Raw genomic sequence first — 16,483 nt, 5'->3', positions numbered from 1 at the left:
ATGAGTCAATTTAGTTAAGCTGGAATCATGTTTCATCAAATTCCCTCCCTTTCTCGCCTAGTTCCACGTTAGCGTCAGCCAGAAGAGACTTTTGTGTGAGCTTTGGAAGGTGGAAAGTGGAGCAGAAGTGACATTCTTTTTTATGCTCCGGAAGGTCAGCGCAAGGCCCCAGACGCTGGTCTCTGCTGTCCTTAATGAGCTGGCTCCTCTCGTTAGTGTGGGGCGGCAGCTGAATCAGCCGTACCTCCTGCTCCTGAGCCTCGTGTGTTCTGACCTTCATGATGCAGTCGTCAGCATCTCCAGCAGTCCATCCGCATGTTGAACTTGGAGGCCACGAGAGACCGGGCGCAGGTTTTGGTCTGTCCTTGCAGGTTCCAGCTCGCCCTCACTCTTGTCTGCTTCATGGGATCTTTCCTCCTTGGCTCTCTGTCCTGCCACTTTCGGGTCCCAGCACCAGAAGCAAAGACAACAGCCTGACCTAGACTATTTAGCCCGCTTCCACAATCGCATACAGTCAAATCCCTATAATGAATCTCTCCTCCAAGCGGTCCTGCTTTTCTGATGGAACCCTGCCTGATAGAGGCTTGTTTTGCCTGTATCTGAATTTTGTGTTGGGCTCCAACTGTCTCTTTTCTTTTAGAGAGAGAGTGTGCACATGTGTGGGTGTGTGAGCAGTGGGGGGGGGGGGGTGGGCAGAGGGAGAGGGAGAGCGCGGAGCCCCCTCGTAAGGCTCGATCCCACGTCCCTGAGATCATGACCTGAGCTGAAATCAAGAGTCAGACGCCCCACTGACTGAGCCATCCAGGAGCCCCGTCCGACTTTAACTGTCTTATGTACCAGCTCAGAATAGGGTAACCCCATCTGAGCCTGCTCCCAAACCTGGGCCCCAAGCCTCAGCTGGCCCTTGACTCTATCAGATGAGTGTAGGCACTGAAGAAGTGGACCAGCCCTACCTATAGGAGTGGAATGCTCTGGGAAGTTCCTATATGTATTTTCCCATCTATTTGGAAGGTGCCTGAAGTGTCACCACTAGAAAAGCGAAATATCTGAAAAAATGAACAGCACTAGACATTTTTATTCCAGCTCTACTATTACCCAGCCACGAGATCTTGATCAAGTTGCTTTGCTTGGGCCTCAGTTTCCTCATTTGTGTATTGCAAGGGTTGGCGGGGGCTGGAGGGGAGCTCTAGGTGTCCTCTGGCTCTGCTATGGCAGGGTGGCTGTTTTCCACGTGGGTCAATGCGGGATGAATTTCAATGTGACTTGCCACCTGGGTGTACATCTTCATATCACGCAAAGAGACACTGGAGGCTGTTCCGATTTTGTGACCAAAGGGAGCCCATTCCTGCAATGAGGAGGGACTGCGTTGAGGAAGACGTCATAAACTGGGGAGACAGAGAAACAAGACGGAGGGTGTTCATGTAAGTAGGGCAGTGTATCTCAGAAGCAAGAGGGGCCGGCTCAGACTGAGCAGGCAATTTTGGGCAGAAAGGAGCTGGGCCCTGACAGTGGGACTCAGGCTTGGAAACATTGGAGGGAAGAAAGAAATCAACAACTCAAAGACAGGCCCTGGATTTGCCTCCTCCCGGTGATGGCTTGGTTGGTAGGTTATTTGTGCCAAGACTGTCTTTATGTGAGAGAGGTAGGGAGGGAGGGAGAGAGAGAATGAAAGAGAGAGCCCCAGAACCAGAGTGAAACTTGGTCTGGCCTCCTCCCGCTGACAATGATCTCAGGGAGCCATCTGGCCCATCCGCCCTGCCAGGTCAGAACAGCCCCAGTCCCTCTGGCAACTCGGGTGTTCCCTCCAGTAAATACACGTTCCCCCGCTGAATCAGAAGCTGCTCTGAAGGCTTGGCCAGAGCAGCTAAGTCAAGCTTGAACCTGAGCTTAGCACAGTGCCTGGCACAGAATGGGCTTGGAACAAGGGATTAGCGGGGCTGGATTAATCCTGTTTGTGCTTTCATGAGTCAGGAGAGGTAGTTATCTGCCCCTTGAGCACCCCAGCTCAGAGGTTTGCTCCTGCCTCCCTGGAGAGGCCTCTTGGTCAGAACCACAGCAGCTGTCTCTTTGATTTAGTGGTCGGAGAGTTGTTAACAGGAAGGGGATCGGAACCCGGTAAAGCTTGGGGACTGTGCCCTTGGACTCCCCTTGCAGTCTTACTTCCTTAGTAGGCTGCTCTGAGCCCAACCGCCTCCTGCCAAAGCCCCCACAGGGACGAGGCCTGTGAACAGGAGCTCATCCTGGGTAAGACTCTGCCATGTCCCAGAGCCCTGGGATGGCAGGCCCTCAGGAAAGACTGCCCAAGCAATGAGTCAAATCCTTGGTTTTGTGTGGAAATCATTTCCCTATTCTGCAAGGTGTGCTTTTGTCAGTCCTGCATGATGGGCGTGTGTGTGTGTGTGTGTGGGTGTGTGTGTGTTTTGAGTGGGAGAGAGAAGAGAGTGAAAACTCAAAGTAGGGGTGGCTGGTTGAGCTCAGCAGAGCTGTCTGGCTTCCTGCTCCCCAATCCAGCTGATTTGGTAAAACACACTGACCCTTGACGCTCTTGACTCTGGTTTCACCCAAAGACATAAGAAGCACTAGATGATCCCGGGACATATCTCCTTCTATAGTACATGTCCAGCAGCAACAGGCTTGGGCTGGGGATGCAGGAGGAAGAAAGGCTGGCTTCTCTCTCGATTTCAATCCTTCTCTCTATCTCTGCACCCAATAGATAGCAAAGGGATTTAATTATTGTAAATAAATCTACGTTCGGGACCTCTGTTCACCCTTGCCTGACTTCTCTGTAGCAGTTCAGATGCTTTTTGTTGCAAGTAATGAAATACTCAACTCAAAGTGGCTTATACAAAGGAAAAAAAAAGACATTTAATTATCTCCCCGAACAAGAAGTTATAGGTAGATGGTTCCACGATCGGTTCAGTTGCTAAAATTTGTCTTTTGGGAACTAGTTGGTTTTTTTTCTTTTCCCATTGTAGTAAGATACACACAACATAAAACTGACCATTTTTACCAGTTTAAATGTAGAGTTTAGTGACATTAAGCTCAGTCACACTGTTGTACCACTATCACCACTATCCATCTCCAAAAACTTTTCATCACCCCCAACTGAATTGTGTACCCATTAAATAATTACCACCTATTTTCCCCTCTGCCCAGCCCCTGGTAACAACTGTTTGTTCTTGTCTCTATGAACTTGACTATTGTAGGTATTTCCAATAACTGGAATCATACACTATTTTTGCCTGGCTTCTTTCACTTCATATCATGTTCTCAGGGTTCACCCATGTTTGTAGCATGTACCAGAAGCTCATTCATTTTTAAGACCGAACGATATTCCATTGCATGTATACCCCACATTTTGTTTGTCCATCATCCACTGATGGACATTGGGTGGTTGTTGTCTTTTGGCGACTGTGAATAATGCTGCTAGGAACATTAGTGTACGAACATCTGTTTGAGTCTCTGCTCTCAGTTCTTTTGGGTGTACACTTAGACATGGAGGCGCTGGATCAGATAGGAATTCTGTTTCATCTTTCAAGGCACTGTTTTCCACAGTGGCTGCACCATTTCCATTTCCACCAATGATGCACAGGGGTCCCACCAGTATTTCCATATTGTTGCTGACACTTGTTATTATCTGTCTTTGTTGTTGTTGTTCTTGTTGTTGAATGGTAAGAATTCTTTGTATATTGTGGAGAGTAAACTGTATGAAATTTGATTTAAAAATATTTTCTCCCATTCTGTGATTTCCCTTTCCACTCTGTTGAGAGTGTCCTTTGATGCACACAAGTTTTTAACGTTGCTGAAATCCAATTATCTATTTATTCTTTTCTTACCTGTGCTTTTGGTGTCATATCAAAGGAATCATTGCCAAATCCATTGTTATAAAACATATCCTCTATGTGTCTACTAAGCGTTTTATAGTTGAAGCTCTCCTGTGTAGGTCTTTGACCCGTTTTGAGTCAACTTTTGTATATAGTGTAAGGAAAGGGACCAAGTTCATTCCTGTGCGTGTGGATATCTGGTTTGTCCGCACCATTTGTTGAACGACTATCCTTTCCCCATTGAATAGTCTTGGTGCCCCTTGTTGAAAATCATTGACCATTTACTCTTAGGCTTCTTTCTGGGCTCTTTATTCTCATCTGCTCCATCTGCCTAAGTGTGTTGAGCACACTTTTTGCCTCTTTGTCACATCATATCCTACAACCATATTCAAAGGTGAGAACCAAGGGTGTGTGTGTGTCTTTCTCTCTTTTTTCAATCAGGACTACTTCCCAGGAGTCCCTGGACCCAGCAGACTTCCTCTTAAGCAATGGTGCACTAGGGCCAGTTTGTACCTGCTTGTGAAAGCAGCTCATTACATTTCCTAAATTTTTGTGAGCTGGTTGCTAAACACTTGAAAACCTTTGAAATCGCCATGGCGGGAGCATTTACACCAGGCAACTCGGTAAATGCTACAAATCAGGACTTCTTTCCCCCAGGAGAGTGGTTTACCAGCACACCATTGCCCTGAAATCTAATTAGTCCGAAGTGAATGGCAGGGCCACTCCTAGCCAAGGAAGTCTTCGAAAGTGAGTATCTGTCCTTCTCAGCCTCTCTCAAGGGAGGTGGGCTTTGCTGGCAAGCAAGAAAGGGACAGTCGGGGCAGCAGCTAATGCCGTTCACCACTGATGCCTCCCCATGGTAGGAACTTTCTGTAGTCACTTGAAGGAATGCCTTTTAAATGTCTTTAACTGCCTCAGAGAACAGAGTGCTGTGGGCTCAGTGGTAGGATGGACTGAGCTCTAGCAGCTGACAGAGTAAGTATAGTCAGGGCTGGGGAACCAGGGCAGGCTTTCTAAACTGTACAAAGGGCCTGAAAAGGACGTGGCCCCAGTAACTTCGTGTAACCACACCCGGGGGCTGCCTTGACACAGAGACTGTGAACAGCCAGTGGACATGAGGCTCGGAACGCGATGCTGATGGTGAGGGAGGAGCCCCGAGGGGCTGCAACAGGGCCGGGGGCGCTTAGAAGGTAGTAGAAGTGTTTGCTGAGGAAGAGCCAACAAAGGAAGGCCTGCCATCCTTGGACAAGTACTCCTTGCTGATGAGCCCATGGAAGGCCATGATCTTGAGGAGTCCATGGCGAAACTTCTGGCCAATGAAGGCGTAGATGAAGGGATTGAGGCAGCTGTGGAGGAAGCCCAGAATCTCGGTGGCATCCAGGGCCCGGCCAATGTCATTGCGGCGCTCACAAGTCTCCTTGATCGCCCGGAGCCTCATGAGGGTGTCTGCGACCAGGACCAGGTTGTAGGGCAGCCAACAGAGCAGGAAGACAAGCACGACAGCGAAGATGACCCGCATGGCCCGGTGCTTCTGCCCCATGTGGGCCTCAAACAGGGTGCGCAGGGTGAGCCCATAGCAGAACAGCATGACCACCAGCGGCAGGAGGAAGCCAAAGGTCTGGGGCAGGGCCCGCATCACTATCCGCAGTTTTGTCGTATTGGCACCCATGTCCTCGTAGCAGACTGGGCTGGAGTAGGGGGGATTGATGGCCCTGCGGAAGACGAAGATGGGTAGGGACAGGATCAGGGACAGGGCCCAGATGCCTAAGCATATGAACTTGACCCAGTGCCGCTTCTGGGTCAGCGTGCGTGTGGCATGGACGATGGCCAGGTAGCGGTCCACGCTGATGCAGGCCAGTAGTAAAATACCACTGTAGAAGTTGACTTCCTTCAGGAGCGAGACCACCTTGCACAGGGGTGTGCCAAAGATCCAGCCCTTTGCCTTGGAGGCAGCCCAGAGAGGCAAGGTCAGGGCGAAGAGCAGGTCGGCTATGGCCAGGTTCAGCAGGTAGACGTCAGTGACAGACTGGCTGATCCGACTATATAAGACAACCACTATCACTAGGGAGTTTCCCAGCAGATTCAGCATGAAGATCAGGGCATAGATGACCACCACTGCATACTTGTTGATTTCCAGGGATTCTGGCCTGCATGGGGCAGAGTCTGCTGGAATAAAGGGCAGTTCTGTGCTGTAACTGTAATTTTCACCAAAGAAATCTTCCAAGCTGTAAGTCTCCCAGTCAGTGTCTTCCATATTGGAGGCAAACTTAAATCCTGGCCTAGAGAAGAGAGATGAGAGTTACTGCACAATAATCTCTCCCCTGATTCTAGCCTATTTGCCCATGAACCTCGGACAGGATTCTTTGCCTTGGCTTGTATATTACACGGAAGCAATTTTCACATTAGGAAATAGTCGTGGCTCTAGGTTATGAGCCACATTTAGTGATAAATGGCACATTGCACAAAGCGTATAGTTCCCTCAAAACCAGAGAGGTTCTGAGCATTTTCCATGACATCACCATCACCCAAAACATTGTTGAAACTTCCCTGCAAACAATCCCTACAGAACATGTCTTGGATTCTTCAGTGGTGAGCATCTCTGGCTATTGAGGCTGAATTTAATGTCAGAAATATGAGGTGCCATTCGGTTCTTGATGTGGGGGATTAAGCAGGCAATCCAATTGGGTTTGAGTGCTAGAAAAAGATGGAGGTTTGACTAGAAAGCTGAGGGAGGAACCCCTTTGTCCCACTTTCTGAAAGTCTTTAAAAGAAGTGTGTGGAAAAATAGATTTAGTGGTAACAGCATACAGCTGAAGGATATTGGAGCTAGAAGAAAGCTTATTTACAGCCCAGCGTTTTTCTTTCAGGATGCAGAAGACCTGCTGTGGGAGTATTTGTGCAGTTTGAAAAAAATATATTAAAAATCCTAAGTGGGTGGCTGACTGATTCTCCAAGCAGGTGGAAATGTAACGGACTGTCTTGGGAGCTCCGAGCAGCCATGTTCTGCCATGTGGAGGTGAGCAGAGAAAGCCAGGGTGCTCCCAGCCCAAGGAGAGGCAGCAGGAAGCAGAGGAGACAGGTGGAGACAGGTGGAGACATACTATCCTTGTTTTGGTGGCTTTTCAATTCTGGTGGGGACACTTTGTGTCCTGCCAGTGAGTGCCTTCATCCATCCCTGACTCCCCAGCACCCCCAGACTACGTCCAGATAAACCCGCTTCTGTTGGCTCTGCCTTTGTTATGGGGATAGCCCAAAGTCTGCTTCTGGGGGAAGCTGCAGTCACTCTGAAATATTTACCCAGTTTTCAAAGAGGAAGTAAATTAAAGTAAACCAGCTCCCAAATGAGTTCCTTGTGAACCACCAGATCTATCACCATGTGCCATTTCTTTATAACAAGGTATGACCATCCTGGGACCATACGCAAGTCAGTAACCCACCTCAAAATGGAACCAGCGTTAAAGAGAAAAACATCAAGTAACAAGGCTCCAGAATTACTTCAATACTCAGTAGGATCATCATCATAAAACAAGAGGGACAGTAACGCGATTGCCAAGGATGTGGAGAATTGGACCCCTCATACATTGCTCGTGGGAATGTACCAATGGTGAAGCTACTTTGGAGAACAGTTTGGCAGTTGTTCAACACGTTAAACATAGTTACCAATGACCCAGCAATTTCACTTCTAGATATGTACCCAAGAGAATTGGAGAGCTATGTCCACACAAAAACTTGTACACAAATGTTAACAACAGTGTAATAGCCCAAAAGTGGAAACAATCCAAATGTGCCTCAACCCGATAAATGGAGAAACTAATGGAAGCATACACATACAATGGACTATTATTCAACCAACAACAGGAATGAAGTACTGATATATGCTATAACGTGGGTGAAGCTTGAAAACATTATTCCAGGCAAAAAAAAAAAAAAAAAGCCAGACATAAAAGGCTTCATACTGTAGGAGTCCATGTATGTGAAATGTCCAGAATAGGCAAATCAGTAGAGACAGAAAGTAGATCAGGGGTTGCCAGGCGCTGGAGGGGGGGGTTCTTTTCAGGCTGATGAAAGTGTTCAGGAATTAGACAGTGGTGAGGATTGTATAACTTTGTGCATGTACTAAGAACCACTAGTTGTACACTGGAAATGGGTGACTTTTACAGTGTGAGAAGGCAGGGCTGGGGTGGTGGCAGAAACTGCCCTATCAGGGGATAGCTGCAGCCAAGCATACTTCACTGATAAGTCCTCATTCTGGAATATCCAGTGCTCAGCTGTGCGGGCGATGGACTGGGGGGTACACGGGGAGCTCCCGCTCCCAGGCACAAGGGATCAGCTTAAGGGTCCAGAGGGAGACCCTGCAAGTCAGGACGGGAGATGAAAAACTCGGGCAAGAGAAGCAGGCCAGGGCAGTGACCTCCAGTCACTGGGGGGGATAATGCTTTGTGGATGCTTGTGGGTTTTTCAGTTTACCAATCTCTAGGAAGGATGCGTTGACAGTGAAAGGGAGAAACTAAGGGAAGGGTCTGCTTTGTGCAGGTGAGAAGACAGGCACAGAGGGGCTCAGACACCAGCCCATGGTCACAGAACCTACAAATGCTGCAACCGGGATTCCATGTAGGTGTGCATGGCTCCATGTGCTACTTACAGTCTACTGACCTGCTTCATTTAAAAAAAAAAAATCATACCTCATATATTAAGCATATTTAAAATATATTTGTAAGCTAGGTTTTTGAGATCTCATGAAGTCAGACTGTATACAGTTTACTCCTATTGTTTGATATTTTGTGTGTTGCTTTCTTACCTATTCTGTAGGCCCAGAATGCAAGAGACAGCCCTTGCAGAAATGATTAGCCAAACACCCTTGAACTGGCTGATTCCTACTGACCCCCTGGTCATGTTCTTGGTGAACAAGCAGGAGATTCCCTCATTGAGTGAAATGGCCAGACCCTTAATGACTCACGGCCATTCAGAAACGCCATGGATGGGATGATTCTAATTTATTTTATGAAAAATGCTATACAACGGAGACATTTACAAGATCCCGAACATTGAAGGCAATCTTTTCAATAACAATAGAAAATTCAGTCATTTTAATACAATTCTAGCATTCTTTCTCTCTATGAATATAATCCACACATATTTGCATTTAATGTAGAGCAGGAGGGACTAGACAATGTCTGGCCTTTCCTCAGACCCCATCCGAGCCAAAGCAGGAGAACTGGCTGAGTCAGGAAGGGAAGGGGCTGGCCAGAGAGTTGCCCTAAGTGGTTATCAGAGAGAGGTGTAAGGAAAAGGGGCAGGGGCTCTCCCTTTGGGGATAGGGAGGCCTTAAGAGGAATGAAGCCCACCCCAGGGCCGGGAGAAATGTCTGGGATCAATGGAGGCTTGGGTGTCAAGGGGGACAGAGAACAGAGAATTCTGGAAGGTGAGAAGGGTGGGTGTTCCGAGACTTACCAGGAGTCTGGGCCTTTCACCTGTAGGACACATCCAGGAGAGCAGATGTGCCTCACTGACAGGGTGGTGGTGGTTAAGAGAGTGGAGGAAGTGAGCGGTGGATTAGATTGCTCAATTCCAGGGTGGAGTTCTGAGGCTGCTGGATGCTTTTGATAACTTGAATAATTAATTCTCAGGTCAGCTCTTGGATCACAAGTCATTTTCTGAACTGGCAGAGTTCCATACTGGTAAGGGACCTGTGGTGTTTTCTAGCCAATCTTTCCATTTCACAGTTGAGCAAACTGAGGCCCACACAAAGGCAATGGTTTGCCCAGGACGGCATGGATTTCTCTCATCTTTGCCCTGGTCTCAGCAGTCCCTGGCTCTTTCAGCTGCCTTGTCTGACTCTCCCCACACCCCAGCTGCCTCGGGTTGCCCCCTGCTCGGGAGCCAGCCACCCTCCTGCTCTTGAACATCTCTCCCATCTCAAAGGAGAGCAGCTCATGAAGACGACAGAGATGGAACTTGAGGTTCTGGTGCGCCGGGACCTAATGCCCCCCCGTCCGCCCCCATTCACCCCGGAGGCTTTGAAGCCTCACAGATTCCTTCTCCATGTCACATCCCTTTGAGAACCCCCACCCCCAAGTGGGGGCTCCACTCACTTCTCTTGTCATTCACCTCCCTGCCCAACCATCTGCTCCGCCCAGGGGCCCCTCTGAGGGGCATTGCTCTTCTTTCTTGGCCTGTACACTTGGGATTGGGTCTGCAGTAGCTGGCCACCTTTGGAGCCAAGACCATCTAATTTGGAAAGAAAGCCTTTTGGGAAAAATTCGCATCTTATCCAAATCCAAACACCTTTTTGAAAGCAGTGTTGAGTGACACTAAGAATGTATTTTTGTCACCTTTGCTACTGATTACAGTGGCAAGGATAAATATAGGCAGAACAGTGACCACTAATTCACGGCTCCCTCCCAAGCCCCCACCCCAGCACACCATACCTCTGGCTTCTCCACTTCGCCTCTTGGCCCTGCATCCCAGGGCCCGCAGAGTGCTTGGAGCCTGCAACAAACTTGCCTACCCCTAGGGAAGAACCTTGCAACCGTTCTTTGTCACTTCTCTCTTTCCCATGCTTGGAGAAGAATGCCGTGACTCCTGGCCAGGCGATGCTAAAACCAGACAGAGGTTTGTTATACACAGAGAGAGGCCCAGGAAAGCAGTGGGTAAGGACTCAGCAAGCCAAGCAGCTCGGGGCCAGTGACTTTCCCTTTCCAAGTCTCAGTTTACTCATCTGTACAATGAGGCCAGTGATAGCATCTAACTCGTCGGGTTGTGCTGAGGATCAAATGAAGGATTACACGTAAAGCGCTTAAGACTTAGAGCAAGCATGATGTTAGCGTCTGTCGTGGTGATCTTCATTTCTGGAACAGTTTGTTAACTAGCGTCATGACGTCTGTCCCACTACACCCCCCAAGGAAGGAAAAGCAGCGGGTCGGCTTTCCGGGCTCACTTTGATGTACATCTTCATCGGCTCTGGCGTGAATAACAACCATCACACTAACCGTAACGTTGGGTGCCTACTCGGGTCCAGCTTCTGGGAAAAGAGCTTTTCAGAATTCGTGCACTTAGGGATGCCTGGCTGGCTCAGTTGGGGGAGCAGGCAACTCTTGATCTTGGGGTCATGAGTTTGAGCCCCACGTTGGGTGTAGGGATTACTTAAAAATAAAATCTTGAAAAAAAAGAATTTGTACATATTTAATCCTCACAACAAAGCCGTGAAGTGTGCACTTTCTGAATGAGGAAACCAGACTCTGGGAGTTAAGCAACCTCATCAGAGTGACACAAGGAACTGGGTTTTAAACAGTTTTTAAGAAACGTTTTTACCTGACCTCAAATCCTGTATTCTGTCCACTGTAACAAGGGCCTGGATCCTAGTCTCAGCTTTCTGAGCTCGGTTAGGAACCTCTCTGTCCCAGACAATGGAATAAAAAGGTGTAGAAAGGGGAGCCCAGATTTGACATTTCCCCACCGGCTTGCTTCTTGATTTTCATTAGGTTGATTTCGTTTCGCCTGAACCCACCACCTGCATGTGGATGGTGGGGTGAATAAAGAACTGGCTGGTTCTGCTGCTGATGGTCAGGATGAGCTCGGACAAGTCAATTCTCTCCGGGCCTTGATGTGGTCTGTCAGAAAATGAGGCGATTGTTCTAGATCTGTATTGTCCTGTACGATGGCCACTACGCATGTGTAGCTACTTAAATTTAGTTGAAATAGAACGAAAAATGTAGTTCCTCAGTCATACCAGCCGCCTTTCAAGGGTTCAAGGGCCACACGTGATGAGGGGCTACCATATTGGACAGTGCAGATCGAGAACACTCCCCAGGACTGCAGAAAGTTCTTTTGTGCCATGCTGTCTAAGTGAAGACTTTGTTCTCTTTATTTTTTATTTTATTATTTTTTTAAGATTTTATTTATTTGACAGAGAGAGACACAGCGAGAGAGGGAACACAAGCAGGGGGAGTGGGAGAGGGAGAAGCAGGCTTCCTGCTGAGTAGGAACCCCCATGTGGGGCTTGATCCCAGGACCCTGGGATCATGACCTGAACCGAAGGCAGACGCTTAACGACTGAGCCACCCAGGCACCCCAAGACTTTGTTCTCTTTAGCTCTACGTTTCTGCAATTCAACACGTCAGTTCTCAGGGGACTCAGAGAGGAGACTGAAGTTCCAACAGACGCGGGGCCCTGGCGGCCCTGACACCGAACAGCTCACTTACCTGCTGTTTGCTTTGACAGCTGCTGTTGTTGTTGGAGGGGCCACTGATCTCCTCTGTGTCTTGGGGCTTGGGACCAGTCAGCGCTTTTGGGCAGGAAAAAAGAGAAGCAGACTTTATAGGGAAACGTCTGACCTGGGGTCACCAGGGTGAATTCCAGGAGGCCCACCAGGGGAGGCGTCCCCTCCGAGGAGCAATGAGGTCTGTCCTGGGACTCTGACTCCAGGCCAAGGATCCATCCACCTGGAGATTCTGTGATGGGCACTGGGGATTTTCACGCCTACCTGTCTAAGGGCTTCTGGAGGAGCCTGCCAGTCTGAGGGGGGAGGTGTGGCTGGTCAACCTTCGTCTCGGAGCGTTTCGAACGTGCACCTCCTTCTTTACAAGGAAGATACAGTCCACCCCAGCCCCCGGTGAACAGACTTGCCTGCACTTGTTGCGCACTCTCTTCCTTCCTTCTAGGGTCAGCGTGAGAAGCGTCCCTCCTTCTCTTTCTGGTGAATTCCTGCCCTGACTCGGGGACACCCTGCCTCTCACATCCTTGAGGGTCCTGCCTCCTAGCCCTTCTGCCCCATCTGCCATCTCCTTCCCTGAGCTTGCTCATGTCGCCCTCACCCTCCCTCTGTTTCGGGACCCCTCCCGCTACTACGCCCCCAGCGCCCTCCTCACGGCTGGACTTCTAGAGAAAGGGGCTGCTTCCACCTCGCCTCCCCTCGTTCACCGCTCAGCCCACCATAGCTAGCTCCCTTCCCATTGCTCTGCTGAAACAGCTCTTGCCAACATGACCGACGACCTCAGGCTGCGACATCCAATAAGCCCTTCTCTTAAATAAAGCGGCTTTACTGTTGCAACAACAAAGCTTGCATACTGTAAAGAATACAGACACCTCAAAAGCGTCTAAAGTTGAACTGGAAGGACTCCTTTCCATCCTTAGATTCTCACATATCTTGTGTCCATCTTTCCAGACTTTTCCCCCCCTCCACGCATATACGGACATGTTTTCCTTCCTTTTCCCCCTAAAACAAATGATATTGAACTGGTTATGTCATTCTGCACCTTAACACGCTGTCATGGGCATGCATGTAGATGCACCTTACTCTTTTTCGCGACAACATACTAGTCCATGGTGCGGATGTATCATGATTGATCCGATAATTACCTTATGGATGAATATTTAAGTCTTGCTATGAGCATCTTTGGATGCAGGTCTTTGGGAACTTGTATGATTGTGTAGCTTAAGTGTAATTTTGCTGGGTCATATCTGTGCACATTTAAATTTTAATAAGGCTGTACCAGTTTATGGTGACTACACTTATTGCGGTGAGCATGGCATAATGTACAGAATTGTCCAGTCACTGTGTTGTATACCTGAAATTAATATAACATTGTGTATCAACTATGCTTCAGTAAAAGATTGTATCAATTTATTCTCCCATTGGTGCTTTATAAAAGGGCCTGTTACCCTATCTACTCATACTATCTCACAGTTGTCAATTATGTTAAAATATTTTCTTCCAGTCTGCTGTATGCCTTGTAACTGTATTTATGGTGAAATGGTTATTGTTCAAGTCTCATTTGACCTCTGCAGCATTTAATCCCACTGACTTCATTCTCTTCTTATTTCTCCTGAAACTTAGTCTCATTTTGTGGCTTTAGTACTCCATTCATTCCTCAAATCTGGATGTTCCTTAGGGCTCTGCATTGGTCCTCTTCTCTCCCTGCCCTCCCCAGGCCAGCCCACCTGCTCCCTTGGCTTCAGCCACCACCCAATAAGTGCCGGGGTCTCCCACACCTTCAGCGCCTGATCTCCCTCCTAAACTTCTCTTTGCAGCTCAGACTCGTCATGCAGCCATCTCTTGACGTTTCCCCTGAAGTCCCACAGGTGCTGCAAGCTCAGCAGGTAGAAAACCTGTCTCTTGGATTTCCTGCCCCACCCTCCTAGCTGGGCATCTGGCCAACCGGAAACGGCCCGCCCCTTGCACACCCCTCAAATGAGGCCATCTCTTTAGCATCTCTCTTGATTATCTCCTCTTCACCATCTTCACTGACAGCGTTAGGCAACACTTTATTCTCTCTCACCTAAACTACTGCAATATGCACGCAAGAGCTGTGGATTCTGGAGCTGGACTGCAGACTTGGGCAAGTTATTCAGTCTCACGGGGCCTCAGTTTCATCATCTGTAAAATGGGGCTAATGAAGCACCTGCTGCATAGTGTTGTCATGCAGATTAAATGTGTCTATATTTAAAGATTTTTTTATTTGAGAGAGAGAGAGAGCACGTGCACGAGCGGTGGGTGAGGGGCAGAGGGAGAGTCTAAATCATCTCTGCCTCAAGTCTTTCTCCCCTCAAACCATCCTCCACTCTGCTCCCAGAACAATCTTCCCAAAGTGTGAATTTGATCGTGCTCTTTTCCTTTTAAAACCCTCTGAGGACCCGCATTGTCCTCAGGTAGGTCAATCGCCTGACCTCGGCACCTGGTGCCTCTGCATCCCCTTGTGTACCTACCCAGACTCGTTCCAGGCCACACCCCCGGGACCCCTCAACTACAACCACAGGGAACTCTGCGCAGCTTCCGAAGAGCCATTTGGTACCCTCTCCCCACCCCCACCCCCCGCCCCCGCTCCGGCATGCACTTCCCTTCCCCTTAGAACGCTCTTCCCTACACTCTTGGTCTGGCCAACTTTCCTTTCTCCTTTAAGATTCAGCCCGGTCATGACCTCCACGGACGCAGCCCTCTCTGGGCTGTCCACACCGCCCCGGGGCTTATCTCTATCACGGCTTCAGTTATGGGATTTGTAATCATCATGTCACTCCCTCCTCCCCACTGTGAGGTTCTTAAAAATAGGGATTTTATATCTTATATATATAATATATAAAAACAGTATATAAATATATGATATATAATGTAGAAAAATATATAAGTAATATGCATAAATATGATAAATCTATGATAAAAATCTCTGTATCCCCAAACCAATCACAGTGTTTTTGGCATATCCTGGGTGCTTCGTATCATTTTGTTGAGCACCGAATGAGTCGACAAAGTGGGGGAACTGCTGTACATGGGAGGATCCGAGGGACATCTTATTTAAAGAAATAATTACGTCGCCCAAATTTCTCAGGGCATCCCCAGCCTGTGAGCACAAGTGAGGTCACGTCAATGGCAGTGACCAAAATTGCACTAGCTTAGACTCTCTGTGCTCATGCAGGGCTTCATCCCCCCACAAGGTTCCCCCAGGAATTTGAGGGAGTCTGTTGGGAGTGTCCCCCAGGGGCTCTTCTGGGTGTTGCTGTGCTAGACTCGCCTCTGAGTCACTGCTGAAGGACCGGCGCCCTTGCAGCCTATGGTGACCGTGGAACCTTCTGCCAGAGGATCGCCAGTCTTCTAATGTCTTTGTGGAGCTTTTGCGCTCTTCATTGGACTTGGTGGGGACTCTCTGGGGGGCAGTGTTGAGCTAGAGGCTGGTGGTCAGCATTGTCCTTCCATCCCTCCCAGACAGGGAGAAGGTCAAGTTCCCCCATTCCTGGCCCCTGATTTCCTTTGGATGAGTTCCGGTCCAGGAGCAGAACTCTGCCTCCTCTTTGAACATAGGCTTCTGCTAGGTCTCTTCGCTCCCTCACTTCTTCAGGCAGGTGTGAACTCGACACTGGAGTTCCACTAGAACGTGATGTCTTCCACTAGAATAAGAACCTTGCCCTAATAAAAGTTTCTGAGCAAACTGGACCCTCGAGAAGGGACTGCTGCCCCTTAGGGTAGGGGTGATTCTATTGCCCTGATTGCTCCAGAGCCCCCGCCCTGCCCCCCCTCCACTCCCTCCATTCCCTGCCCCTCACCTTGTTGTAGCCTTTGCTAAGGAGAAGTTCTCACCAGCTCTCCAGGGCAGGAACTGCTATTGCAAAACTCTTGCTCCATGCCATGGTAATGGGATGCAACTCTGGGTGGCCCTGACCCCAAGAGGCGGTGCACAGGCGCTGGCCCGAGCCACAGGGTTGCCCAACCACTGCAGAGGCCCCGGCAGTCCGTGCGAGGCAGAGGGGATGGGGATAAAAGCACGCATGCTTGTTTGGGGCCACAAAGTCTGCCCTGGAGCTCAGATACGGCAGCTAATCCCCTTGATATCGAGTGGGGCCCACGCTTCTTCTGAAATGGTATTCCCAGAAGCACCACAATTGGGTGCCCAGTGAATGACACAGAATTTACATAAGACTTCTCAGGCAGTCAGGGGATATGATCTTGTACCATGGAGCTACACAAGTCCTCATCAACCCTCTTTATTAAAATGTAGCTGAGTGAGCACTGCATGGAGAGTCACCTGGTCTCAGCCCCTCCCTCCAGGCACTCACAACGCGGGACCACCAGGTCACCATAGCGGTTGGAAGGAGAGGAGAGAGAGAGGCCCAAGCCCCATGTCTGTGCTCTGGGGAGCATCTGGGACTCCCATACACTGCTGGTGGGAGGG

General features: G+C 49.1%; 1 protein-coding gene and 2 long non-coding RNA genes across 9 annotated transcripts in view; 2 read left to right on the top strand and 1 right to left on the bottom strand.

The window, feature by feature from the left end:
* LOC118529977 (uncharacterized) overlaps positions 1 to 16,483 on the top strand; it is a 61,098-nt gene that overhangs the window by 33,769 nt on the left and 10,846 nt on the right. The window lies entirely within an intron of this gene.
* On the bottom strand, positions 1,048 to 15,924 carry CXCR2 (C-X-C motif chemokine receptor 2). Of its 7 annotated transcripts, none has more exons than XM_036083118.2 (4): positions 15,858 to 15,924; positions 12,026 to 12,108; positions 10,253 to 10,420; positions 1,048 to 6,103 (listed from the first exon to the last, which is right to left on the bottom strand). In XM_036083118.2, exons 3-4 carry the CDS (start codon positions 10,285 to 10,287, stop codon positions 5,008 to 5,010), a joined length of 1,131 nt encoding a protein of 376 aa, XP_035939011.2. In that variant the 5' UTR covers positions 10,288 to 10,420; positions 12,026 to 12,108; positions 15,858 to 15,924; the 3' UTR covers positions 1,048 to 5,007. The 7 variants fall into 7 exon arrangements, 4 of the variants coding, with proteins under 4 accessions (XP_035939011.2, XP_035939010.2, XP_035939012.2 ...); XM_036083117.2 differs by lacking the exon at positions 15,858 to 15,924 and adding an exon at positions 12,307 to 12,428; XR_013447367.1 differs by lacking the exons at positions 10,253 to 10,420; positions 12,026 to 12,108; positions 15,858 to 15,924 and adding an exon at positions 9,276 to 9,490 and having other exon boundaries at positions 1,048 to 2,700; positions 3,837 to 6,103.
* LOC144381655 (uncharacterized) lies at positions 6,103 to 9,870 on the top strand. The gene is made up of 2 exons (XR_013447375.1): positions 6,103 to 6,840; positions 7,222 to 9,870. It is a non-coding gene; the product is annotated as an uncharacterized LOC144381655 (long non-coding RNA).

Source organism: Halichoerus grypus, chromosome 4 (genome assembly GCF_964656455.1).
Source record: "Halichoerus grypus chromosome 4, mHalGry1.hap1.1, whole genome shotgun sequence".
NCBI classification, from domain to species: Eukaryota; Metazoa; Chordata; class Mammalia; order Carnivora; family Phocidae; genus Halichoerus; species Halichoerus grypus.
Note: the sequence above shows the minus strand (reverse complement) of the source record. Positions and strands in the feature narration are given on the sequence as shown.

Coding starts and splice junctions, on each gene's coding strand:
- CXCR2 (XM_036083116.2), bottom strand. CDS start 9,475: ATGACTTGTGATCCAAGAGCTGACCTGAGAATTAATTATTCAAGTTAT. Junction 6,104..9,275: donor GTGAAAGGCCCAGACTCCTG/GTAAGTCTCGGA, acceptor TCTCTTCTCTAG/GCCAGGATTTAAGTTTGCCT.